Here is a 25,963-nt window from a genome sequence, read left to right as displayed (position 1 = left end):
AGGGGTTGACAGGTCTGGAAATATCAAGTTTTTCCTACTAAACGTTATATTTAAATTATAATCATACGGATATAGCGTTTATGTTACTTAATCATTTCACCCTATACTAAAAAAATGTGTTGTGTTACCATACGTATATATTTTTACCGTATGATTCAATATTATGTTGACAGCGTTATTAGAATGCTGTAATTGTGGGATACTTTGAGAACGAACCTGGCAACCACGAAAGCAAAACAGGAAGTGTTGTGCTGGCGGGAAATGCAAGTGTGAGCCAAACAACTGTTACCAAAGCTACTGAGAGCTTAACAGACTAGTTAGCTAGTTCTCTGAGTTGAATTGAATGTCCCCCTATCAAATTTAGCTGAACGATCGACAATCGGAGGTAATAAACCTTTAATTTGTGCACTTTGTTCATCAGATTTAACATTAACACGCTCGCTGAGGTTGACAACAGCAGTTTTGTGTGTTTACAGGTTGATCATGAGGGCTGAAATGGATAAAATCGTCACCCTGTCAGATGGAGACAGTACAGCTGAACTTCAGAAGTACCTGTCCTCTCTTACAGATGACCAGGTAACACTAATTATCCTGTCAAGCTTGGCCCACCACCACCACCACCCTTATAGATCTCATATAATGTAAATAAAAACAAACTGTGGCACTGCCAGCTGGTTCATGAAATACTCCCCTCTCTTGTTATCTGCTTTCTTAGTTAATCACTGTGATTACGAATGGTGCACTAAAGGGCAGGAAGGTCGGTACCATGATTAAAGGCATATTTAAAGGTAAGTATGCAATAAGTATATGATGCTGTGCAATAATTATATAATTATCTAAGGGACACTTTGTGCAATTATCTGGCAAAACTGTCATCTCATTAATATACATATTGTATTTTTATATTTTATATTGTATTACCTTTTCATTAGCACCTATGGGATTGTCACAATCTAGTTTCATTGTGCTACACAATGATAATAAAGGGCTTGAATTTAATTTAATTTAATTGAAGTACACAGTGTCAACTGCTGTTAGTGGTGTTAACAATCATAACACAGCTATTATGCTTACACTACCATACTCTAGTCAGAATCATTCAAACAACATTGTGTGCCCTTTTTTTAGGCTCTCCATCCAATGCCACTGAAGGGTCAAACCGCAGACTTCTTGTCTATCAACACTGCATCCCTCTGTGTGAGTCTGGGGATCTTCAGACTGAGGTGGCAGCTGATATCATCGGACTGCTAATGCTGGAGGTAAACAAACAAACAAAAAAAATGATTATGATGCTTTTTCTAGAGTATCTATACAAGACATCGATAAGATTTAGGGGAAGCAAATTATGGAGTAGCCTTTCACATCTATCAAAAAACTGTTCATCTGTTAAATGTTTCAAAAGTCGCTTAAAGGGTCATTTAATTGCTGTTTTGTAATTGCTTTTCCCCATGTTGTCCATGTATCTGTTTTTATGTTTTTTATTTTTTCCCACTCACAATGTTGTTTGGTTACGATTACCCAAAACTCTTTATAGATATTTAAATCAATATCCTCCTCACAAACACTAACCATACACTTCCACGCAGCACACACACACACACACACACACACACACTTGTCTTTTTTAATATATTTACTGTAATGTTATTGTTGTTTTTATATATATCTTGTCCTAATTGTTTGTTATCACTATTATGTAGTCATATTATTTCTTTATATTAATCTTGTCTCTAGGTGGAGGCTTCAGATAAGCCCAGTTAGTTTTTTGCCTCTTCCTGCACTTTATATTATTCGTTTATGTTTTTTGTTATGTTGTATAGTCTTAAATTGTGCAAAATAAATAAACAAATAAACATCACTCCAAGTGGCTTCTATTAATAATAACAATGGCTCTTCCATCAAAATGCAGCAACAAGTAATGACATGTCAAATAATGTATTGTACCTGGCACTTGTACTGGGCTTCAAAAGTATTAGTCTTTGAATGAGAAATTAAATAATAACCCCGGCTGTTTTGAGCTATCTGCACAGCCCATTACTATGCAAATGAGGATATGAGACATGGGGTTGATACGTCATCAACGTAACGCTAAAATATCTTAAATGTAGATACATGCACAAATTCCTCGGGGCTACTAGATTTCTCATCTTGTGCCAACTTCTTTTACTTTTTACAGCATCCTGTACTAAGTTGCTGTCCCAGCAGTTTTAGCAGTTTTTAATTGTAGACATGTCTTTGCATATTGTGTCCCTTTCCTTTGTTCATATATCCAGTATGGCACAGACGCGTCTAATTTCCATTTTGCCTCTTAAATGTTACACACAGACTCACACACTGCCCGGACCCTCTCTTGCAAAACTGGCGTCTCTTTTTGTTGAAGCCATCAAGGTGGGAAAAATGGGCAGTGGGAAATCCTTGGAGCTATTTCCTCCTGTGCTTACTGCCCTTTCAGCCTGTGAGGCCTTGTCTTATGGCAAAGGTAAGTGCAAATTACTCTACTTTATATCAAAAACATCAGCATCTCACTTAGAGGTGTAATCTACAAGGTTTTAATATATGATGAATCTCCGTCTCTTGTGTTTGCTTGTTATTTTGTCATAACTTCAGGTGAACTCAGTGGCGAGGAATACAAGAAACAGCTGATCAACAGCCTCTGCTCAAGCAGGTGAGGACGTCTCAGATTTCAAACTACAGTATATGAACATGTGCAATTTTACATGGAGTTTTTAAGGGGTTCTCGACAGTTATTTTAGATAGTTTATATTATATGATAACGATTCAACATGGATCTAACAAACGGTAATAGTAGTCATAGGATGTTTGTATTTATTTCCGTGCAGATGGGACCCGCAATGTGTCATCCACCTGACGACCATGTTCAGGTAACACCTTTCCCTTTTTTTTTTTGCTTTCATAGTGTTTTACAGTGATATAACAATGTTGTATCTGCTATTTCTTGTTTCTTGTGCTGCCTCTCAGGGCATACAACATTAGTCAGCAGTTCTTTTGTGTCTGACTCATTTCAGGGATGTGCCCTTGTCATCAGAGGAGCTGCAGTTTTTGGTGGAGAAAGTACTGAGGATGTTCACCAAGCTGGATCTGCAGGAGATCCCACCACTGGTTTATCAGCTGCTGCTTTTATCTGCAAAGGTGTGTGTGTGTAACAACAGCAACAGGTAATCATGTCTCCCTCTTTGTTTTTAATTATCTAAACGCCTGCCTGCACTATGTCTGTTAGGGTTGTAAGAAACAGGTCCTGGATGGAATCATCTGTTACTTTAAGGAGCAAGACTTTCGTCAGGAAGAGGAGCAGAAACACGGAGAGTGAGTGGCTCACGCACTACAAGTGGAATATACTGCATTTACTCTAAATCATACTGCCTACTTTCCATTTTACTGATCGTTGTTTTTTCGCCGTTTCTTCCTCAGGAGCCTGGATCTAGAGGTCCAGTCCATCCCACAGGACCAGCTGAGGCACGTGGAGGGCACCGCCATCCTCCACATAGTCTTTGCTGTACGACTCGACCACGAACTCGGGAGAGAATTCCTTAAAAGCTTTAAGGTTATGTATAACTCATCTGTCTGTTATTAAAGTTGTGTTTTTGAAAGTTGTATTCCATGTGTGATGTAGAGTTATGCCATAAATCTTAAATTACATTTCTGCAGACATCTTATGGGGACTTGTGCCCTTTCAGTGTTGCCCTGTTGCTCTCCGTGGCACGCATCCAACGTTATGAAGAGCAGGTGAGAAATCTGTACTGTTTTTCTCTGTACTATATTTGAGACTTTTCTTATTTTAACTTCCGTTCACTTATTTTTTTTTTGTACTCTTTTCTCTGGTCTGGTTAGGTGTTTGACCTTTTGAAAGGGGCAATCATCAAGAGCTTCAAGGATGAGCAGCTGCAGCAGGGGTCAAAGTTCCTGCAGGACCTCCTGCCCGGGCACTGCAGCGTGGCTCAGATGATACTGGACACAGTCAAGAATAGGTCAGAGCATCAAAACCCATTAACCTGTTAACATAATGCATGCCTTGATATGATTTCCTTGACCAAAATTATAACAATATGTGTGATCTTATCAGCACTTTATTTGTGGTGGCCAGGATGCACCACTTCATCATCTCAAATCTATCATGAAAACAATATTAATCATCTTCACGTGAATTCTACACATTCGCCTGTGCAGCGTGTTTGGTTGGGATCATGTGACCCAGGGGCTGGTGCAGCTGGGCTTCTTCCTCATGGATGCATTCGGACCCAAACCTGGACCATTTGGCAAGATCACAGAAGGGTCCGCCACCGCCACCATAGCCCGGACCCCCACTCAGCAGGCCTGTAAGCTGGGAGGAAAGGTGCTCTTGCAGGGCTTTAAGGTATTTTATTATACAATTATCACAATGTAAACGACTGATAATCGCTACATCATTACTGTATATTGTATTTTTTGTCACTGGAGGATGTGCTTCTTCTACAACAACAGATGCACGAGACCATCAGAGGCGAGATACTGGAGCAGGTCTTGAACCGATTAGTCTCAAAGACAGCCTCGCCTGTCAATCATTACTTAGGTAATACAACTTTTAGTTATTAGTTCAAGATTTCAGATGTATAATGAGTCTAGTTACAGACTAGATTTTGACTTTCTTTTTTTTCTTTCTTTATCGTCAGACCTTTTCTCTGACATTGTGGTCTCTGCTCCCATGATCCTCCTGGAGTCATCTTCCAAGGTGACGGAGACATTTGACCACCTGTCGTACCTGCCTTTGGCCACAGTTCAGGGTCTACTAAAAGCTGTTCAGGTACCCAAATAGACAGAGACACACACACACACACACATTGTAGAGGTTTCTTTTGTTTAATCATTCTTCTCTGTTTAATCTCCAGCCCCTGCTCAAAGTCAGTATGTCCTTGAAAGATGCTTTGATACTAGTTCTCCGCAAGGCCATGTTTTCCAGGTGGGTACTGCTGATGCGATTTATCAGTTTAATGAATCATGCTTTGGTAAACTTAACAGTAATTCAAATAAGAGGCAGTGTAACACCTCAAATAAAGATCATTTCTTACACTGTTCTTCCCCCTCTGTTACTCTCTACTAGCCAACTGGACGGCAGGAAGTCTGCAGTGACTGGCTTCTTGTTGCTGCTGAAGAACTTCAAAGTGTTGGGCAGCTTAGCCTCGAGCCAGTGTAGCCAGGCGATCTCCTCTAGCCAGGTACGGTTGCAGTTAGACTGTATGTGCTCTTTCCATAGATGTGTGTGCAACAAGGATGCTGGAAAACATCTGCAGCTGAGACAACATGTGCAGTTTTAAACATGGTCTGTCGTATGATAACTATCTGCCTGAACCCCTGAATAGATCCAAGTGGACGTTCACTCCCGTTACAACTCTGCTGCCAACGAGGCGTTCTGTCTGGAGATCCTCAGCAGCCTGCGTCGTTGCCTCGGCCAGCAGGCCGACGTTCGCCTCATGCTCTATGAGGTTAGAGGGCTCTTTTCTATATAGCTACATGCTGCTACACTAACCTTTATTGATAGCCTTGATGAGCTTAACTTCAAAATCCTAAAAGAAATCCTTTGACCTTTGTAGTGTGATTAATCTGTGCAGCAGATTTAGGGTGTAGAAAGGCATGTTTTATAACTGAGAAAGCAAATTCTCGCCTATTTCAGGGTTTCTATGATGTTCTCCGTCGCAACTCTCAACTTGCAAGCTCCATCATGCAGACCCTCTTCTCACAGGTATGTGTATATATATATTTAGTTTTTCCTCAATCGCTTTGGCTCATTTTTCTTAAACAGTCTTCACATTCTCTCAACATTAAGTGTCACAACTGTTTCACAACTCTATTGCATGACATATTGCAAAACATTTCATTCATGCTTCAAAACCTAGTTATTGTGTCAGTAAGTTGGCCAATGCCACTAAAATGAAAAGTTGTTTTGTCACTGCGTGAGCCGGACTGGTCAAAATGTTTACCTGTGTTTTCACCATGGCAGTCAACTCTGGAAATGTTTTTTTATATACAACTCTATGTCTATTGTTTTAGTTTTTGTTGACACTGACTGCTGAAGGCTATTGTGTATCGCACTAAGCTGTTTAGATTCACATTTCAACAACAGGTAGAAGTTTACTGGAAAAGAAGTTCAGTAAAAAACAACAAATGGTACCTCTTCAAAGTGTCAGAGACTTTATGGAACGTGCATGTATGTCTGACAGATTTTAATAATTGAATGGATCTTTGTGCATGTGATGCTCAAACGGTGAAAGAAGTTGTGAAGAGGATGACAATTTCACTTTCAACTCATCGGTTTGGATCAGCAAGCCATGTGCAAGTGGTTATTGTGCAAATTGTAGACAGTTGTACTTACTCTTTTTTACATGTGCAATTTGCTTGAATGGGAAATCCAAATCGGTTGTAAACAACAAACTAATTGTTCGGAGATTTGAGCTCATTGTTTTGAAAAACTCATTCGAGAATTGAGCCAAAGCAAATGAGGAAAAACTGTGATTGTATACTGGGTTTAGGCATAATGGCCTCCTATGTATAACATGGAGAGCTGTATGACATGTCTTTGTATCCTCAGCTGAGGCGGTACTACGAGCCCGAACAAGACCTCCTGCCCCCGGTGAAACTGGAACCGTGCATCACAGCGCTCGGAGACCAAGTCTACCTCCAGGAGCCACTGGTAGGTACTCTGTCTGCATTGTTTTTGTTTTGTTTTTGCTGTGTTAATGTCTTACTATAAATAGTGTTTGTTCCATTTCAGGCCCATCTGGTGAGCTGTACTGTACATTGCCTGCTGTGGCTGCAGAACATGCGCCGATCGGCCAACCGAAATGCTTACGACAGCGATGACGGGGAGGAGGAGGAGGAGGAGGAGGAGGGATACCAGTCTGAACTACAGACAATCTTAGAGAGCATGACGAGACGCATGATCAAGAGTGAACTGGAGGACTTTGAACTGGTATGCATTCAAGACAGGTATACAGCACACACTGTAGTGAAGTACACTGAACTACATTGTGTGGCTTTCAATGGTCTCGGCTCAGTCTTTAACTCTCCTACTCTCTGGTGAACAGAAGGAGTAATTTTCTCATACATTTTATTGGTTTTAATTACGTGTCTCAGTGACTGCACAAGACTTGAAGTTTATTTGCATAAAAGAAGTAATAATGAGAAGTCTGGTTGAAGAAAATATGGGAATCATAATGAGATGTGCAAGCAGGGAGCAAATAAGCATCCATCCCAAAGAACGAATTGATCAACATTTTCCATGCTTGCCAACCCTGGCGAGCTATTAATGTTGTGGCACTGAAAGCATTATCTTGCGCCATATACTGTCTTTGTGTTGATCAGGACAAGTCAGCTGAGTTCTCCACAGCATCCAGTGTCGGGGTGAAGAATAATATCTATGCTGTGCTGGTGATGGGAGTGTATGAGATCCTTATGGAGTACAACTTCATCAAAGCCAACTACAGGTAACAACCACCTCTCTTTGAATGGTCAGGAGGACGTTGTGTAGCGTAAACGTTTTATTTCTGTTTCTTGCCTCTGTGATGTTGCAGTAAAAGCCACTTTGAGGAGCTCATGGAGCTGTTCAACCGCTACCATAAACTGGCTGAGATCCTGAAGGAGAAATCCGGAAAGGGTCGAGCGCCTTCACACAAGAGCCCTCGCAGTTTACTCTCTTTGGGCTTCGTATCGACTCTCCTCACTGTGCTCTTCAGGTAAATGCTTCCAGTGACTGTGTTTACATGGATTACTGTAACACCTACTATCTCTGTCGGAATATAAAGATCACATTTTATGAAATTAAATCATACAGAACACCTGGAAAACAGCTGGTATAAATACTGTATTAATCAGGGAAAGTTCTTTCTCTTACATGGATTGAACACTTTGTATAGCATTTATCAAAATGACAAGTAACATGTACAAACTTGAAGAGCTAAAAGTTGGAAATACTGTGTAAAAAAATGTGCATTGAGTCATGAGTAGTATTGGCAACACCAAAACATTGAACAGAATGTCTAGAATGAAACACAACCGGACTGTTTGCTGGAAAAGTTGTAACAAAATGTAACAAATGTAACAAAAAATGCATTTGTTTTCCAGAGACAGTATTCAGAGCAGAGAGGAGGCTCTGTCAGTGCTTCGCTCAAGTGGAGAATTTGTGCGTTATGCAGTACATGTGGCCGTACAGAAGATCCAGCAGCTGGAGGAAACCGGACACACAGACGGCCCAGATGGACAGAACACAGACAGAACTTTCCGCTTCCTCTGTGACATGACAAGGTCGGACTCCCCTCGGCCATAAATAACAGCATTCAGTTAGGCCCGCGTTCATGGAGTTTTGTTTTCTATGACATTGTTTGACCGATGAAACATCTGTCTTTGTATGATCCAGTGTGCTGATGTGGCGTTACACCAACATCCCCGGCGTCGTGGAAGACGCGGGGAAGAAGGAGAAGCGCTCCAGTCTGTCCCTGCTGTGTCTGGAAGGTCTGCTCAGGATCTTCACAACCTGTCAGCAGCGATATCCAGACAGGATGGCCCAGCTCCTCTCCACCATGGGTTAGTAGACACGCAGTTTTCAAAATGTAAAAAGCAATGAATTTTTTACACTGAACAGTACGCAGGAAGTCATCACATTTTGTGTTTCTCGCAGACGTCTCGGAGGACGACGCCGAGCCAGACGATGGCAACGTTACAGAGATGAACTTCTTTTACATCCGACAGTTTCAGGTTTCATTTGGTTTATTCTCTATTTATTTTTTTAAGGGGTTAAAATCCAAACATATATTTTCTGATGGAAAAGTGAAAGTCGCGCCTTTCTATTGCTTGTTTCAGAAACCTGGCTTCATATATTTCTGCAGGCTAAAACATTCCACAAAATGTTGTACCAGAAGCCATTTGATATGTCAATTACAAACCAACGTGACTGTTTCAGATAGCAATGTTTTAAATGTAGCGAGCACTCACCGTTTATTTTCTTTGACCTGTCAACAGAGGGCGCTGTTCACACAGTTAAGTGGAGGTGAGGAGGAATTTAACAGCAAAGAGGCTCAGCTGCTGGTCAGCATCCTGAGCGTGCTCTCACGCCAGCTAAAGCCCTCCTCCCAACAGGTAGGTGTACTCTTAAGTGCACTTCATACAACAAACTCTGCTGTAGCACCTGTTCCACTAACGCACGTCTACATTTACAGTTTGTACAGATGATCACATGGACTGTGAAAATCTCCAAGGAGACCAGTTTCGGTGAGTGACGGTTCACTTAACCTTTGCGTCCGTGTGCGGTAAGGTGTGTTCTGAGATCTGTTTGTTTTTCCATCTTTCAGAGGATTCTGCTTTCTCCAAGGGTCTGCTCTCTCTTCTCTTCAACCTGCACGTTCTCTATAAGAGTCCTGTTAGCCTGCTGCTGGAGCTCTGTCAAGACATCCACAGCCAACTGGGAGATATCGATCAGGTACACACAAATGACACTATACAGTGTTCAGAGCACGAGCAATTTGACGTTACAGTTATATGTTGCATGTGTCAAAATTCTCTTTTCTTTCTGTGTGGTCAGGATGTGGAGGTGGAAAAACAGTCTCACTTTGCCATTGTCAACATGAAGACTGCAACCACAGCAGCAGTGAGTGTTGGCTCTTATAACCGGAAGCGAAAACCTGATTTGCAGCGACATGAATATCTCTGAATCTGTTTTTCGTGCGGTGTGCTCACCATCTTCATCATCTTAATCTCTTGTCCCAGCTGCTGGTCCTGTCCCAGGTTGACAGAGTGCTCGATGAAGTGGACTGGCTGATTGCCAGGAAGAAAAGCCAGACGGCCTCCGACAAATCGGGTTCTGGTAAGAAGCCCTTTTTTCCCCACACTGATGCTCAGTTGGATTAATGGTGAGAGTCGAGAGGGGACAAGAGAAGAGATGCATCTCTGTCAGGGCGATGGTACTTGTGTGATGTTTGCGTTCCTGATGCGTAGGTGAGGCCACCCAGACCGCAGGCCAGCAGGATCCAATAGAGAAAGCAGTGACGCTGCAGCTCGGGACTCTTCTGACGGCGTTAAATGAGCTGGTTCAGACGGCGCTGCTGCCGGGCACCTGCACCATTACACTGCTGAGAGAGCTGAGTCGCACATACACCATCCTCACCACCCTGGTCAAATATGTGCGTTTTTGTCCAATCTATGATCGCATTAGGAATGCAGAGTTTGTTTAGTGTGATGTTCATTTGTTTTCTCCATGTGTTGTTTTAGTACGTCCAGGTGTGTGCCAGCCAGCACGGTGCGCTGCCAGCACGCTTTGAAAAGCTGGTGAGTCTGAGGTGTCGTTTTTTTTTCTTGTTTGAATCTTTTCGTACATCTGATGTCGCGCTAATCGAGTGTTTTTCTGTGCAGGTCAAACTGTCGGGCTCCCATCTAACGCCACAGTGCTACTCTTTCATCACACACGCACAGGTACAGCTCAGTCCAGTTTTGTAGACTAGTCCCTGCCAAAGCTCCAGGTTTTCACACAGTTTACGGTTTATGGCATCTTCAGCTTCAAGAGGGAGTGTTGATGTTTTGAAAACAATGTGTTTTCTCTATTAGAGGGGAGAATTTGGTGGTGGAGGTGCAGATGACAAGAAGAAAAAGAAAAGGAATGAAGTGAACACTGCTGCCTCTGTAAGGACATTTATATATCTTATAATTATGTAATTAATGGTTGAGTCTCAAACAAATCAGATCTTCTGATCTGTTCTTTTTTTCTTCTCTTGGCAGGCAAAGCTTCTGCGTGAGACAACAGCCATCCCTAACGTGATCTTCAGTATTGAGCAGTATGAGAAATACCTCATCGCTCTCTCAAAGAAATCAAAGGTATGTGGGAATTGGATTGCTTGAGGTAGTTTGACAAAATGTGATTGTCAAAAATACATAATCAGACTTGTAAAACAGAACGCAGAAAGCTCTCTGAACACTGTTAGTGCTGCGTTATCAGTTAGGCCGCTCGTACACATGTTTCACCAACACCTGCATGTGTGTTTGTCTGTCCAGGTGAATCTGATGCAGTACATGAAGCTGAGCACCTCAAGAGATTTCCGCATCAACGCTGCTACTCTGGACGCAGCCCTGCAGGAGCAGGACGACAGTCAGGAGGTAAGTGCAATCTCAACGATCCACTCTGTCTTTCCTTACACATTCACAGTGCAATTGTGTTTCTTCCACCTCCTTTACTATGCAGATTGAGCTGATTGTTCAAATGTTCTCCCACGTGGGATGTTTTGAATCCGTCTGTTCTGCATTGAACATTTAATTCCTGGCTGAGATCTCAGTGTCTGTTTCTTCTTTCATTCCTTTTTTTTTTCAGACCAGAGAGTCACAGGATGCAGAGGAGACGCAAGAACCCAAACAGAAGAAGAGAAAACAGTGAGCCAGGACGCTGCTCCTTTGTTTGACACACACACATCTCCAGATTCCTCGCTGATCTTGGCCAGCTGCTGTTCTGAATAACACAAAGTGCTATCTTCCTTTGTTCAGAGAGCCTTTAGTGATGTCGATGATTTGGTACATGTCCAAAGCCTCACCTGTGGAAAGTTTGCACACAATGTTTAACACTCTGGATGAGTTCCTATAGTTCACTTTATTCATTTTGTCATACAACATGTATTTCTAAACATCAATTGTAGCAGTTTCTAACGGGCACTTTTAAGAATCAGTTATTCATTTAACGATAATACGGTTGTAACTACATATAGTAAGATGGCCCTACTTTATCAGTCCTTGGCTACACAAAGGGAAGAGGTGGATCGATGGTTTCCAATAAATTGCTTTGTGTCAAGTGCTGTTTTATTTTAAAATAAATATTATTTTCTTTCTTATTCTGTTTATTTACACTGTTTTTTGTGTCTTGCATGGAATTTCACCAAGCCTGGCATTTATCAGGAGTAAAATAAAATGTTGATATGTTTGTGGGCACAAATTTGTAATTAATTCCCTTAAATTAATAACCACATTCTACAATATTTCAGTACTCGTTTTTACTCCACGTCAAACAGGGCTGTGAAATGCATTGCAAGTGAACTGAAAGGTCACTGACAATGTAAGATGGCATCTTTGATATGGTTTTATTTTGATTTTGGACTAAGGCACGTGGATATACTTGGGGTTTTAGCAAGATTTTATGGATTAATTCATGTTTGAAGTAGCCTAAAAGTAAAAATTGTACATGTAAATGTAGTAAAAAAATTATTTCTTTGATACCTGCAGGGACTTGATCCTTAATTTATCCTTCTGTCTTTTTTCACGCATTTGTACAATACATACAATATACCTTTACTACGGAAACAATTTAAATGAAGGGTGATGAATGATGGTGTGCAGAACTCACCAGGTGGAAGGCCGTATCGTCTTTCCAGACCCGTGGGGTTGGAGGGGGTTACGCAATCCATGGTGACCTCCTTCCTCAGACACTGGTCGATGTCAACTGCACTGAAGAAAGCGACTGACTGAGGAAGGTCCTGCATGCCTAACGCGTGGGCGAACACACTCCTGCAGGAGACACAAGCACACACACTCAGAAAAGCTGTTTATTGTCTATTCCGTAGTGGATATTCTTACAGGAGAATAAAGAATAAATACTAAGCTGCGAGCAGACCTCGTGAGCAGGTTTGTGATCTGAAGTGCCAGCGCTGCTTGGTAACGGTCTTCGCTGCGGACGAGGTACCGCACCTCGTCATGGATGCTGATGCAGAAACGGCCATCGATGTTGTGCTCCTCAAACAGCCACTTCATGGCCACCAGCATCAGATGTAGATAGTCCACTGCAGAGCTCTGGACCGCCCAGTTCACTCTGCTCGTGATAAACTTGCAAACAAAAACATATCAAATATGGCTTACTTTCAAGACAAAGAGGTTATTTTGTGGTTCAGAGCCTCCATTAGCATCACCTATGGACCTCAACCAGTACCAGACCCCTTTTCTATCATTGAGTAAATTGATGACCCCTGACTAAGTGACATTTTATGGATATTTCATAATATATTCAATGCATAACAATAACAGTACAGAACAACTGATAGACTGTACAATTAACAAAAATAGTGAACGCAATAACTGCAGGACGTTTGTGTAAAACGAGTGATTTGAATGAATTTTGAGCAGAATATTTCCTGTGAATTTTGCAACAGAGATGCGTTTTTTTCTGTTATTTTTAGGAACTTACAATGAAGCAATACAATTCTCTGTATTGTGTATTTTTATTTCATTTTTGACAATTATACATACTTAATGGGCTTCTTTTGTTTTGACAAATTCTGTGTTTTCTTCTCCCTGGCACTTGGCTATTGTTCCATTAGCTCTGTTCAGCAGAGAGGGAAGGCTCTGTGAATACAGCTGTTCAAATCTTCACCGTGCCCTTATCCTGATTATATTTGAAATAATAATCCAAACTTTAAAAATAACAATTTCATTCAGTTTAGTTTAGGTTAAATGAATGAAATGCTGAGATATAGGCTAACTGTATTTAAAGTTGTCTTACATCTCTTAAATTCAACAAGGCCCAGCGACCCCCTGTGAAGCTTTGGCGACCCCTAGTGGGGGTCGAGATCCCCAGGTTAGGAACCAGTATTGTTTACAATTCATTATTTAGGAAAAAAACAGCCATTTCTATGATAATAATTTCTTCTTCAAAACAGTTTACATTAGATTTTAGGATTAATGCCACTATGGACAGTAGAATAATAAAAAGGCAATAAACCTCTCTTACAATGAATCTCCAAAATTATACTAATGAAAAAAAAGGGTTTTCGGCTGCTCCTGCTAGTTGAATACCACCATGTTGATTAGATTTATGTTAGGAAGGAGTTCACACTGCCTCACCTCATTCTTAACTGCCGCGGGCTCCAGCGCTCTGCTAATCCTGCAGCCGAGAACAGGAGTGGCTGGCTCGGCAGAATGAGCAATACTCTCCAGCTTGTTGAACATGTCCGACTCTGTACCTCCAGCCCACAGACGTTTGCCAACTATATCCCACTTCCTCCGCCGATAGCTGCGGGGTATAAGGAACACAGAGAAAGACGGAGCAACTGAGAGGACGTGGGAGAATATGTTTTTCACTGAAAAAGGCTCCTGTCAAGTGGTTGTGGATGTGTTGTGTGATGTTTTCTCACCACTGTGAGGCCAGGCGAGAGATCCTCCGCAACTCCTGCAGGGTGACACTTCCATCTTCTTCGTTCTCCACCTCTATATCCAGCTCGTTGACCAGCCACTCACCCTCCTCTGACAACTGGTATCTGACAAAACACAAACGTTAGGCACTATGTTCTCAACTCAACTTTATCACCTTTGCACAAACAACTAAACCCAACTAACCGAAAATAAAATCTTTTATCTGAACACAATATTGTTGAACTTGTTGGGCGTACCTGCGTGTGCCCTTTGTCAAGGCGTACATCTGCCTGGCCTTACTGGCAGCTTCCTCCTGACCCAGGCGGTGGTTGAACTGCAGCAGCAGCCTCTCAGCGAAGGGCTGTCCTGCACCATAAATGCGTCCGTAGTTGAACACCTTGGCGTGCTCTCGGCTGATGCCCACAGTATCAGCGGTGCGGCTGTGCAGGTCGGTGCCCTGACTCTTCTTTCCCTGAAGAGTCATCCAGCCAAACGCTGTGCAACCTGTACCCAGCGGAGACACAAGGTGAACAGTTAACATCAGATGCTGTTTGTTGAAACTATAAACAGATAAAAACAAACATATTGCCTTCTACAACTTTAATTATATGGTGTTTGACAACGATTGCAAAGGGGAAAAATCTCACCGTGCATGCCAGCAAATTGAGCCTCTCCGAGCACAGCGGCAATCCACAACTCTTGAGAGTCTACATCGGCTCCCACCAGGTGATATCCAGGTGGTACCTGCACCATGGCCTTCAGCTCACTGCCTACCCGATCCCTCTGTGGACACAAAACAGTCGATACAAATAACATTTCTCTACTGGCTGATAACCGCAATTCAGTTCAAACTGGGGAGTTTATCTTGTCGCCCCAGCGCTTGCTCATGGGGGAATGTTGTGTCTCTGTAAATTATAGAGTACGATCTAGACCTGCTCTATATGAAAAGTGTCTTGAGATAACCTCTGTTATGATTTGACGCTATATAAATAAAATTGACTTGAAATAATCTGAGCCAGTACTCTCAGACTTTGCAATGTGTATTTTCTTTGTCAGCTGTGTTTCTTACCCGTGCATTACTGGCAGTCAGCCACGTTGGCTCCACAGCCCTGCGTGTTACCGTTCCAGCGGTGACGACCTGAGGTAATATGGCACCGTACTGGCCCTCTTCATCAAACTCTTTGTGTCTTCGGGAGACAGAAAGGTTGTCATAAAACAGAAATGACTTTTACCAACACTACATGGCTGATGAATAAATACGGGATAGCTACTGTTATACCAGACAAACCTGCTGACAGTATGAGGAAGCTCTCCCTTTCGCAGCCACAGCACCTTCTGAGAGCTATAAAGACACAGTGAAATCATGTAATTCACCATCTTTATGAGAAAAAGACGAATTACTTTATGGTGGAAACTGACAGGTACCTTATACGTTTATGGGCGTTCCTCCAGAAGGACATCATTTTGTTGATCTCCAGAGCTCGTGTGGCGTTGGTTCCACCATGTCCAGCCCTGAGAGTACCATCCTCCATCTTTGACAGGAAGTCTTTTGAAAAAGGACTGCCAACATTGTTGTGATTCCCATCCTGAAAACACACACATTCAGTGAGATGATGAAAGTAATTCAATGAAGTGAAAATGTGCCTGTGATGCTCTAGGTTAAACAGTGAAACTTCACCTTATGAGGTAATTTGAAAAACCAGCACCCTGGGATATCTACGTCGTCGTAGGGGCCGTTTCCATGGTGATAATGGCAGCGACTCTCCTCTGGGACATGATGTGGATCTTGAGACTGTTGTTGATACAGAATACAAACTATGTCTTTCAACAAATCACAATAACTCATGTTCAATTTCAGCAGAGAGAAACAAAATGGTGCAATACAGCATTGAAAGTGTTCATGATACAAAGTCATAAAGCACCTGTAAATGACAACGACCGTTTTACTCACCCTGTTTTTCTTCCTCTCCCCATTTTTCATCATTCTGACTCCATTTTCCTCCGTCAGACTCTCCAGGGAACCAAACTCCTCCACCTTGAGGTGAGGTTAAGAAACACATCGATGTTATGATATACTGTATATTATATATCACTCCAGAGCACCTGGGTCTGATCAAAGATCCAAAGTAGCACTGATTAAACATCAACACCAGGTCCACGCAATGTACATTTCAGAGGATTCAACACTTGAGCCCATTATTTCTTACCATAAACTTACATTTAGGTGAATGTGCGTCATGGAAAGTCATGCTGCTTTAGCTACTAGCTGTTGCACTAATCTATAACAATGTATGTACAGACAATTTCCTTAATTATGTTACTGTTCAATTATTATGAGGAATGATCTAAACTTATTAGTAGGGCTGTCCTCGAACAAAGAAATTCTTAGTCAACTGACATCAATACGATTTTGACGGCTAATCAAGTAGTTGATTTAATCGACATATCTGTAAAACTGAGTTTCTCCACAAAAGCACCAATTTAAATCTCTTGTTTACCAGAGATGTGCTCATACGTTTCTTAGAAACAAGTCCTTCAGCATGAAAAAAAGGATAAGAAACAATTTATCGACTAAAGAAATCTTAGTTAACAAAGATCAAAACAACCGAGTAGTCGAATAATCGACAAAGAGGGGGCCGCCTTAGTTATATGAACAGCAGATTTATGGATATTTATGACAGCTTCTTCTACAAGAATGAGGTAAATTACATTACGAGCATATGCACCTTTGCCCACACTGCGCTGTCTGTCCACATGAGGTCATCTGAAGGGTTGCTGTCCAGATATTCAGGTTGCACTTTGCTGTTCTGCTCACAATGCTCTCTGTAAACACTCTCAATAGCTCTGTGGGACAAAACAATGCTTAAAGAAACTAAGTAAATAATGAATAGCTCATGTTTTGATGATGCAAGCACAGTGTATGAAGTACCTGTGTGGGCAAACAGGCCCTGCACTTTCCTCCTCAGACTCCAGGTTATCCCTTCGTCCAGGTACCAGGTAGCCCCACCCATGTTTCTCTGTGTAATGCAGGGGAAAACCGTCCCACGTCAGACCCATCAGCTTAGGAGTCACTCTCATCTGTAGACTGATGAGGTTGGCTCCAGGTGACCAGCTGTCCTCCGCAGACATCTTCTCACACAGCTTACGATACCACCTGAAGAACACAGTAACGGGGGGAGAAGGCTTGACTTGCTATGTCAGTGGAAATTGAAAGATAATAATTATTAGATGTCTCAAGTGGTGCTTGGGAGAAACCTCACCCCGGATGTCCAGGCAGATGCTGCCTTCTCTTAGGAAGTCGAGTCACCGTTTCCTTCAGCTTCTCCACAGCCAGCCTGCCGGGGCAAGGGCCTGCCATCTCCTCTTCAGAGGGTGGACCTGGGTCTGATATCACAACTCAACTGAAGCATCTCATCTGCTATTTTTTTTCAACCTTTTTTGCATTGTTGTTATAATATTTTAACTAAAAACAGCCATCTTAATAAAGAGAGATACAGCATAACATTGGCTTTGTAAAGGATCAGAGCTTATACCTTCTTCCCAGTCTGGAAGAGGAGTAGCAACTTTTGTTTCGGCTGCTTTTTTCTTCTTGCTGGCTGCTACTTTCAACAGCTTAAACTCCTGTACATCCCATTCAAGATCCCAAAGCCAGGGGTCTTCTTTGTACCTTAAGTTAAAAAAAACATACATGCAATGATATACAATGTGGATCATTTTATACAAAGCACTTTAGAGCACCTACCCTTGGAGTTATGGTACTGCAGATTATGCAAAAACATGTAATCCTTTTCACCTCATCACAAAATAATAATAATAATTTGCTCCAGTCAGAAACATGGTGATAAATAGTTGCTCTTCTCACCTGTCATCCTGCAGCAGCTGACAGGCATCGTCCGCTAGAGCCATCAGAGACTTCTTCATCTCCCTCTGGAGCTCTTCGTAAGTGTCCTGAGAATCTTCCAGGTAACGCCCCCAGTTGTGATTGACGGGAAGGTAGCTCACACCCATCTCCAGCATTCCTGCAAACGTCACTGGATGAGGGCACCTGATAAAAGATAAAAGAGATGGCACTATTATGCAGCACTGTGGACAAAGCAGTGTTTTATTCTTGGCTAGAAAATCAATACATTTAAATGTTAATAGAAAATGTGGGTTGGGATTTACTGACCTCTCCATGAAGAGGGGAAGCTGTTCTGTGAACACTTGATGTGTGGCCTCGACATCCATGGCGCAGTACTGCATTAACTCCTGTAGAGGTCAGCAAAGCCACGTGTATTTGTCTGTACCTCATGATGAATGCAAGTCATTTAGAGGACTTTAATATACATTAATATGAATACATTTGGTCTATTATTACAGACAATGTGACACAGGATTTGTCATGAACATCTGACCTGGAAGTTGTTCCTGACATCCATCATGCTGCCCTTCACAAACGTCTCTCTGGCCTCTTTCTTCAGTGGCGGTCCTCCCACGTACAGAGCATGGACATCAGCCAGGTTATTAATGCTGCTAATATTAACCCAGTCCCAGGAGCCAATCTATACACAAAAACAACACGTCACATTGAGTTTTGCTGATGGCAAAAGCCAAGCGACAAAGCTAACCAAAAGGCACTTTCAACAAAAGGAAAAGCTGCAAAATAATACGAATAATACATGTTGTAGCTGAAATATGGTGAATAAAAAAAAGGACACAAACCATTGGACCCTCCCTTTTCTGTCCAGCTTTTTTAATGTGTTCCTTGACCTCCTGCAGACCCCTCCTTTTACCCAGCTTATTGGCCATCCACAGTGTGCGCTGGAACCCGGTCAGCCCAGAGATGGCCATGTGAAGGCTCATGGTGTCCATGAAGCGTACCTTAGAACCCTTGAGGTAAGAAAACACTTTTTTTTTCTGGGGTATACTGTGTAGGCAGGTACATGCAACCTGGCACATTAACTCAAAATCATACAATAAAGAAATAAGAAACAAGGACAAAACACACCACCCTCTGAATACTGACCTTTAGTAAGTATTGCTCCTTAATGAAAGATCGGTCAAAACTGACATTATGGCCGACGATGAGCCTCTCCTTCCACTGACCCCCTGGGGGGCGGGCAGAGTTGATGGGTGTCTCCAAGGGGATGAGGTCAGCTAGGGTCAACTGGTTTGACCAGGAGTACCGCTCTTCTATCAGACGCTTACTGCACCACGAGTACCTGGCAAGTGAGAAATATACACACTGTGAAAATTATAATCTAATTTATACCCACATCCCATTTTCACATATAAAACCAGTATGTTTTTTAGCCGTTTTGGTATCATTAGTGGGTCAATAGAAACCCATCGACCCATAGCACAACACTACATTGAAGCTACAATTCTAGCTTGTTCCTCACCAGTTAGTGGGAGACACAGCAGCAGCCAGTGTGGGACACTGTCCCTCTGTGATGCACACCTCCACATCAAACACCAGTGCCGACTCCTCTGGGAAATCGACCTTCTGACTTTCCCCATTGGGCCCATAGCGTGTCCAACCAACCTCCCAGCTCCATTCCCGTGGCATGGGAGGGAGCTCAGCCAGCTGCAGCTTACTGGCAGCCTCAAGGTAGGGCATACTCTGCTTCTGGGCCAAGACACGAAAGTGCTCGTCAATATTTTTGCCATACATTTGGGGAAGCTTCATCTCCACCTCGGGCATCAGTGAAGTTTCCTTCCCCCACAGCTGGTGTTTTTGCAGGTGCCTGATGCTGCGCTCCACATCCTCCTCTTTGTAGTCCGGCTCCAGCCCTCGGAAGATCTGCTCGTGGAGGTTCCTCGACAGCATCTGGATGTTAAGGGGGTTCAAGCGGGTCTCTGTGGATTCCTCGCCCTGGGAAGAGCGAGGCTTGGTGGAGTAGAGGGAGCGTAGACACCTCCATTGAAGAGAGATGAGAGTCCTCTGCAGAGGACAGCGCAACACATGCAGCATCACCTCATTTGGACTTCACACTGGAGCTGGAGGACATTGAGACAACATCAATATTATGAGATGATACAGCTTAGCCCCATGTAATGAAGGGCACAAACTTGGACTAGACACAGCTATATCTGGTACTAGATATATTACTGTGTGATTTTGCAAGGGTAATATTGTTCAATGGCTGAAATAGGCATTTTTCTCACAGCAGACATTTCGATTTGTCATAGTAAGAAAAGCACAGGTGTTACTAATAATTAATAAAATAAAATGTTGTTTAAAATTACTGCGTGATTTAATATGAACTCAAACGTAATTATAAAATACTTTGTGTTTAAATAAATAATTAAAAATAGTAATTAAATAAAATAATATAATACACATATACATGTTACCTTTATGTTAAAGAAAAGGCTATATGGCAGCAGTGGGAACTTGCTTATTTGCATTTAACATGAGGCATTTAATAGGAGTGTGTGTATTAAATTAAATAAGGATTAATGAATTTTGCAAAGTCTCAAAATTAATTTGTTCTTATTTATACTTATTTTTCTAATAATGTGTATATTTTCTTCTATGTATGTTTTTCTATTACAAAGGTTTTTCACCTAATGACTTATGACTAATGGCTAATAATAGTAATTCCAAAATGAACTGAACTTTCAACTCAACCTACAAAATAAAGGAGGAAAAAAGGAAAAGCTGTTTGTCATTGAGTGGATTGTGATGTTTCAATCTCTCTCAAGTTGGGATACTGCACATATTTAAACAATAACTTTACACTAACCAGCATTCATTTCATTATTTAGACCTGTGCTTTTCCTACTGTGACATGTCAAATGTCTATTTTCTTGGGTCAAAGAACACAGTCAGCTACAGATATTTCTCTCAGATAAAGTGAACTTACTCAAAAAGTTATCACCCAACTTTAGCATTAACATTAGACTTACTAAATGCTATAGCTTAACCTACTGCAGCATAGTTAGATAGGGAAGTTACACACGCAGAAAAACACAAAAAAAAACTCACCTCATTTGATGTTTTGTGAGATATAAAGTTAAGTATTCAACCAAAATATGTGTAAAATCGCTCCACAACAAGTGATGTTGTTACCTTTAGCATGTCAGCTCTCAGGGTGGTAACAGGGATGTATTAAAAGAAGAATAAGGGTTATTAAACCAAAGCTAGATGAAGTGTTAGCGACACCACGTGGCCTGGATGACTGCATCATCAACAGCATTTTTAATAATACAAAAAGATGATTGGATGAACAGCACGGTGGCTGGACATACTACAGTTGTTGTTGTTGTTGTTGTTATACAATGTGCACAAATTCATCCACATGAAATAATCTCTTATATACAGAACGAGCAGTATAACGACAATAATAACGACAGTCTCCTCTCTGTGGCTATATCGTGGCCGCGTGGCCTAATGGATAAGGCGTCTGACTTCGGATCAGAAGATTGCAGGTTCGAGTCCTGCCGCGGTCGCTCTTTTGTGACCCGGACACTGTATTCAGCCGCATTGTTTTCCTCAGCGAAAATGTACACATGGTGGACTTGACTGCTATGCGACAAAAAGGTAGGTGGTAAATTAAGGAAATCCTCTTTTACCTTGAAATCATTGTTAACCCAGCTTCCTGATGTGGATGTGAGGAGGACAGTGTGTCGGTGTCGGTCTTATTTCACTGCAACACCTGCTGGTTTATTCCAGCCCTATAATAACATCTACGCTTCCTCCCATAATGGTACTTCGCTTTGCTTTACACATCTATACGACCATGCAACCAATGGGGTATTTTATGCCTCTAAATGTAATGTGTGTTTGTCTGTATTTTATTAGCTGCTGGGATGGATCTGGGATGATTTAATCCTGCTGTGTGTTTGTCTGTTTTTTGTCGTTGCTTGTCAGACGATGTCGGAGGACACGCAGGAGACGGAGGATGTGGAGCTGGACTTTGCTGCTGACGAGCAGGAGAGGGCGCAGAGGAGCGCAGTCATAAGGTGCAACTGCAGGAGATGTTTTTTGTCATGTAAAATATAACTTGTCTTACACACAGTATTTTGCTTTTATTAATGTGCATTCAATAGGGATGTTGAGGGATTGTTTTCAAGTTATTATTCCTTACCAAATAGAAGTTTATTCAAGTGTGCTATTAGTATACTTATTTTAAACTTAAAATAAGAGAGTATACTTTCAGTTTACTTTTGATGCAGAGATATACTTAAGTATACTTGGTTTATACTGACAAGTATACAGAAAAAAGTCTAAGTATACTTGGTTTATACTGACAAGTATACAGAAAAGTCTGAGTATACTTGGTTTATACTGACAAGTATACAGAAAAGTCTGAGTATACTTGGTTTATACTGACAAGTATACAGAAAAGTCTATGTATACTTGGTTTATACTGACAAGTATACAGAAAAGTCTATGTATACTTGGTTTATACTGACAAGTATACAGAAAAGTCTATGTATACTTGGTTTATACTGACAAGTATACAGAAAAGTCTAAGTATACTTGGTTTATACTGACAAGTATACAGAAAAGTCTATGTATACTTGGCTTATATACTTGCACTTAATCTTTTGATCGAGATATACTTAAGAAAAGTATAATTAAGTATTCTTGTCTTATATGCCTACAGAAAGGTATAGTTGGCTTGTAGCTGTGCTTACTTTTTGATAGAGTAGCCTATTAAAGTGTGTGTGAGTTTGTAAACGAATGTTTTGATATGAATTTACTTCAATTCATCAAGAATTTTATTTTTTATTAACACAAAACATCATGTCAAATAGCAAAAGAAGCAAGTCTCTTTATGTAATACATAAATCATTGGTTAAGTACTATTTAAGGTATACAAAGTGCACTTTGTGAACTAAAAAGTGAGCTATACAAGTATATTTGCAGCATAAAAACTATTAAACTGAGAGTATTTTAAAGTGTGCTTTCATAAACTAAAAAGTGGGCTACGAGTATATAACTATTAAACTAACGGTATACCTATTCACTTGTAGTATAGTTTATAGTATAGGTGCAGTACAAAATACAACTTAGCTGTAAACTAGTTGTGTACTCCATGTTTATTGTTCTTACACTTTAGTTCACTTCATAAAATGAACTTGCATAAGTATACTACTTTTTAAAAAAAGGATAGCCTAATTATTAGTGTCATTTAAGTCACATGAAACGTCTTAAACAAATCTCAACAACTTAAATGGACAAGATATGCTCTCTCATACGCTCTTTCAGTTAGCCTATATAAAATAATATTTTACGTTCACATCATCAGAGGAAGTCTCCTCGCCTCTTTATGTGCTGAAAGGTGTAGATTTGCTGTATTTGTCACTGCTTTGCTTTAATTCTATATGCTTCATTTTTAGGCTCTTCATCATCATTTCTAATCCTGTACGTTTGATTTCAGACACCCCCTCGCCTCCTTCTTCCACCTGTTCTTCCGGGTAGTTGCCATCGTCACCTATTTGCTCTGTGACATGATCAGCGAGAACTTTGCATCGTGTTTTGTCCTGATCATCACTCTGCTCTCTTTTGACTTCTGGTCTGTCAAGGTGAGAGGTCAAATAGGTCAGCTGCTAAATCCTCTCGGCTTGCTCGCCCCCTTTTTCTAGCCTTCTTGTGCATTTCGGTATACTGTTTAATCCCTTTGTTTCACCTTTTGATTACTCACCTTTTGTCCTGTGTGTTTCAGAATGTGACCGGCAGGCTGCTGGTCGGCCTGCGCTGGTGGAATCAGATCGACGAGGATGGAAAGAGCCTCTGGGTGTTCGAGGCCAAAAAAGTAAGACATTGTGTGCCATTCTGAGTGTGGGGGGAGCATTTTTTTTTAGCATTAAACATTAGGGCATTGCTGTGTGTGTGTGTGTGTGTGTGTGTGTGTGTGTGTGTGTGTGTGTGTGTGTGTGTGTGTGTGTGTGTGCAGGCCTCCCGGGGCAATAACATTGGGACGGAGGCAGAGGCAAGGATATTTTGGCTGGGTCTCATCATCTGCCCTCTCATTTGGACGTTCTTCTTCTTCACCTCCCTCTTCTCCCTGAAGATTAAATGGCTGGTGAGTTGCTTGTGTACATATACAGTAGAGGTACATCACATAATGTCTCTGTTAAATTAAATGCATCATCTGTTTGTCTTCCCCAGTCACTTGTGGTAGCTAGTATTTCCCTCCAAGTGGCAAATCTCTATGGTTACCTACGCTGCAAAGCAGTGGGAGAGGACGGCCAGCCTGCAGACATTCGCTCTTTCACGGGACAGCACCTCCTGCAGCGTGTGAGTGACTGTCTGCAGCATTTAGCATGTTCTGTTAACATGTCAGCGTTCATTCAAATTAAACTCACTTATAATTTGTTTTCCCCTTCCAGCCAGACATCATCTTTGGAATACTATGAAGATTACCTCCTCCTGTACAGCCTCTCTGCTGTGTTTATGTGTGTGTGAGCGAGAGAGAGAGAGAGAGAGAGAGAGAGAGAGAAAGAGGGAGGTAGACGAGAGCTGCCTTCATCTCCAAAGTTTCCACAAACTGCATCTATACTTGAATGGCTCTGTGCCTTGTGCATGCCTTATACTGACCAGTCAGTCTGGCTATTATGTTAATAAAAGTTAAGTGCATTTTATATTTTTTTCTGTTGTTGGTTGAACACGACATACCTGCAAATTAATTTAAAGAAGTAAAAAGTATAAAAGCTTATATACAAGCCAGGTTTCTAGATTACAATGTGCATGTTCTTTGTCTTGCTTTCAGTAAACGTCTATACGATAAAAAAAACACAGAGCTAAATCTGATGTAAAGACACTTAAACTAGCTTTAGTACCCGTTGAAACATTTGTCTTTATTTAAGGAACAAAAGGGATATATGAAATGGAGTGATTAAATGATTAAATGTCTCCACTGTTTGATTGAAATTGTTCCACTATACCTCCACAAGTTTCAACAGGACATGCTGATGGAACCTCAGATACTTGTGTTAAGCATTAACAAAGAAATGTCCAGGAAAGTTTGATGGGAATGTCGTCAGTTGTAATCTGTTGTCGGCCCATGTGTCGTGACGTGTGCTTCAATGCACCACATGATGAATAAATGAGCAGATAAAAAAAAGAATGGAAATCATGCTTGTCTTGAAAACTAAAATTATGAATTATTTAAATTATAAATAATTTCTGTCTGTGAGAAATTGATTAATGTGTGTAGGCCCTACTGCAGATTACAATTTAACTCAAATGTAATTGTAATTCTTTGTGATTCTGAACATAATCTGGGGAGGAATTGGCTATTTTACACCGGACAAATTACTGGTCCAAACCATTCGTTTTAAGAATACATGTTAGTTAAGGTAGTATTGCTGCCTATCCCTAAAGTGGAAAGCAGTGTGAGTTTGACTATGATTAAATCAGCTTAAATAGCCTATTCAGAGACGATGCCAACCCAGTAGGCTAATGTGTCTTACATTCTGTCATTATTTGAAGTAAAACGTGACTAAAATGCATTATGGGAATGACTCTAATGTATTTTCATTTGGTTCCAGTATAGTTAACACACAATAACAGTGCTCAGAAAACATTTTTTAAACAGATTTGGAGGGAACCGTTCACACCGGTCTTGGACGTGGCCCCTGAGCTCTCAAGCCACATACACACGGCCCTCAAAGATCTTTTATTTGTCGAGAATGCTCACACCTACTTCCAGACTGTGAAACCCTGTGAGCAGCGTATACACCAAAGGGTGGGAAATCATTTTATAGCCAAGTGGTTCCCAAACTTTTTCACGTGAAGGACCTCAAAACTGACACAGACCCCCATCTGATAGGATTTTGTGTCTTAGATGTTTTATTATTACAGAAAGCGTATGAAACCCATGACCAAAAT

At 41.3% G+C, this 25,963-nt stretch overlaps 3 protein-coding genes and 1 non-coding gene across 9 annotated transcripts; 3 read left to right on the top strand and 1 right to left on the bottom strand.

Moving 5' to 3' along the window:
• Positions 1-226: 226 nt before the first annotated feature.
• fanci (FA complementation group I) lies at positions 227-11,852 on the top strand. 4 transcript variants are annotated; one of them, XM_074632317.1, is made up of 38 exons: positions 227-385; positions 477-576; positions 716-788; positions 1,129-1,259; positions 2,326-2,479; positions 2,608-2,665; positions 2,841-2,882; positions 3,027-3,150; positions 3,239-3,324; positions 3,430-3,562; positions 3,667-3,744; positions 3,850-3,986; positions 4,186-4,372; positions 4,480-4,567; positions 4,668-4,798; positions 4,884-4,954; positions 5,096-5,210; positions 5,355-5,477; positions 5,666-5,734; positions 6,581-6,682; positions 6,764-6,961; positions 7,354-7,475; positions 7,563-7,724; positions 8,113-8,292; positions 8,405-8,571; positions 8,666-8,742; positions 9,007-9,123; positions 9,204-9,255; positions 9,336-9,463; positions 9,566-9,631; positions 9,751-9,847; positions 9,979-10,163; positions 10,252-10,308; positions 10,393-10,452; positions 10,585-10,659; positions 10,756-10,851; positions 11,029-11,130; positions 11,342-11,852. In XM_074632317.1, exons 2-38 carry the CDS (start codon positions 484-486, stop codon positions 11,402-11,404), a joined length of 3,999 nt encoding a protein of 1,332 aa, XP_074488418.1. In that variant the 5' UTR covers positions 227-385; positions 477-483; the 3' UTR covers positions 11,405-11,852. The 4 variants fall into 4 exon arrangements, with proteins under 4 accessions (XP_074488418.1, XP_074488416.1, XP_074488417.1 ...); XM_074632315.1 differs by having other exon boundaries at positions 10,252-10,452; XM_074632316.1 differs by lacking the exon at positions 11,342-11,852 and having other exon boundaries at positions 11,029-11,220.
• polg (polymerase (DNA directed), gamma) lies at positions 7,834-21,268 on the bottom strand. Of its 2 annotated transcripts, none has more exons than XM_074632319.1 (24): positions 21,194-21,268; positions 19,521-20,118; positions 19,145-19,340; positions 18,841-19,008; positions 18,534-18,680; positions 18,308-18,387; positions 18,002-18,184; positions 17,673-17,806; positions 17,400-17,523; positions 17,069-17,293; positions 16,866-16,983; positions 16,091-16,174; positions 15,818-15,931; positions 15,565-15,725; positions 15,428-15,481; positions 15,209-15,326; positions 14,787-14,922; positions 14,397-14,643; positions 14,142-14,264; positions 13,852-14,020; positions 12,629-12,837; positions 12,362-12,522; positions 8,980-11,558; positions 7,834-8,827 (listed from the first exon to the last, which is right to left on the bottom strand). In XM_074632319.1, the coding sequence occupies exons 2-23, from the start codon at positions 20,090-20,092 to the stop codon at positions 11,494-11,496; spliced, it is 3,588 nt and encodes a 1,195-aa protein (XP_074488420.1). In that variant the 5' UTR covers positions 20,093-20,118; positions 21,194-21,268; the 3' UTR covers positions 7,834-8,827; positions 8,980-11,493. The 2 variants fall into 2 exon arrangements, with proteins under 2 accessions (XP_074488420.1, XP_074488419.1); XM_074632318.1 differs by having other exon boundaries at positions 21,110-21,245.
• Positions 21,269-21,500: 232 nt separating this feature from the next.
• trnar-ucg (transfer RNA arginine (anticodon UCG)) lies at positions 21,501-21,573 on the top strand. Its single transcript has one exon. It is a non-coding gene; the product is annotated as a tRNA-Arg (tRNA).
• On the top strand, positions 21,522-24,985 carry LOC141767070 (Golgi apparatus membrane protein TVP23 homolog A-like). Of its 2 annotated transcripts, none has more exons than XM_074634317.1 (7): positions 21,522-21,664; positions 21,995-22,086; positions 23,511-23,655; positions 23,796-23,885; positions 24,027-24,155; positions 24,242-24,370; positions 24,463-24,985. In XM_074634317.1, exons 2-7 carry the CDS (start codon positions 21,998-22,000, stop codon positions 24,487-24,489), a joined length of 609 nt encoding a protein of 202 aa, XP_074490418.1. In that variant the 5' UTR covers positions 21,522-21,664; positions 21,995-21,997; the 3' UTR covers positions 24,490-24,985. The 2 variants fall into 2 exon arrangements, with proteins under 2 accessions (XP_074490418.1, XP_074490417.1); XM_074634316.1 differs by lacking the exon at positions 21,522-21,664 and adding an exon at positions 21,671-21,830.
• The last annotated feature ends 978 nt before the right edge of the window (positions 24,986-25,963 follow it).

This window comes from Sebastes fasciatus, chromosome 4, assembly GCF_043250625.1.
Source record: "Sebastes fasciatus isolate fSebFas1 chromosome 4, fSebFas1.pri, whole genome shotgun sequence".
NCBI classification, from domain to species: Eukaryota; Metazoa; Chordata; class Actinopteri; order Perciformes; family Sebastidae; genus Sebastes; species Sebastes fasciatus.
Note: the sequence above shows the minus strand (reverse complement) of the source record. Positions and strands in the feature narration are given on the sequence as shown.

What these genes read in the sequence shown, in the direction of transcription:
- fanci (XM_074632314.1), top strand. Translation starts at nt 484, where the DNA reads ATGAGGGCTGAAATGGATAAAATCGTCACCCTGTCAGATGGAGACAGT. An exon ending in GGCCTTGTCTTATGGCAAAG is followed by an intron (nt 2,480 to 2,607) that starts GTAAGTGCAAAT and finishes TCATAACTTCAG; the next exon opens with GTGAACTCAGTGGCGAGGAA. An exon ending in GAGGAGCAGAAACACGGAGA is followed by an intron (nt 3,325 to 3,429) that starts GTGAGTGGCTCA and finishes TTTCTTCCTCAG; the next exon opens with GAGCCTGGATCTAGAGGTCC.
- polg (XM_074632319.1), bottom strand. Translation starts at nt 20,092, where the DNA reads ATGCTGCATGTGTTGCGCTGTCCTCTGCAGAGGACTCTCATCTCTCTT. An exon ending in CAGCTGCTGCAGGATGACAG is followed by an intron (nt 17,807 to 18,001) that starts GTGAGAAGAGCA and finishes TTTTAACTTAAG; the next exon opens with GTACAAAGAAGACCCCTGGC. An exon ending in ACGATACGGCCTTCCACCTG is followed by an intron (nt 11,559 to 12,361) that starts GTGAGTTCTGCA and finishes AACTTTCCACAG; the next exon opens with GTGAGGCTTTGGACATGTAC.
- LOC141767070 (XM_074634316.1), top strand. An exon ending in CAGAGGAGCGCAGTCATAAG is followed by an intron (nt 22,087 to 23,510) that starts GTGCAACTGCAG and finishes GTTTGATTTCAG; the next exon opens with ACACCCCCTCGCCTCCTTCT. An exon ending in CCCTGAAGATTAAATGGCTG is followed by an intron (nt 24,156 to 24,241) that starts GTGAGTTGCTTG and finishes TGTCTTCCCCAG; the next exon opens with TCACTTGTGGTAGCTAGTAT.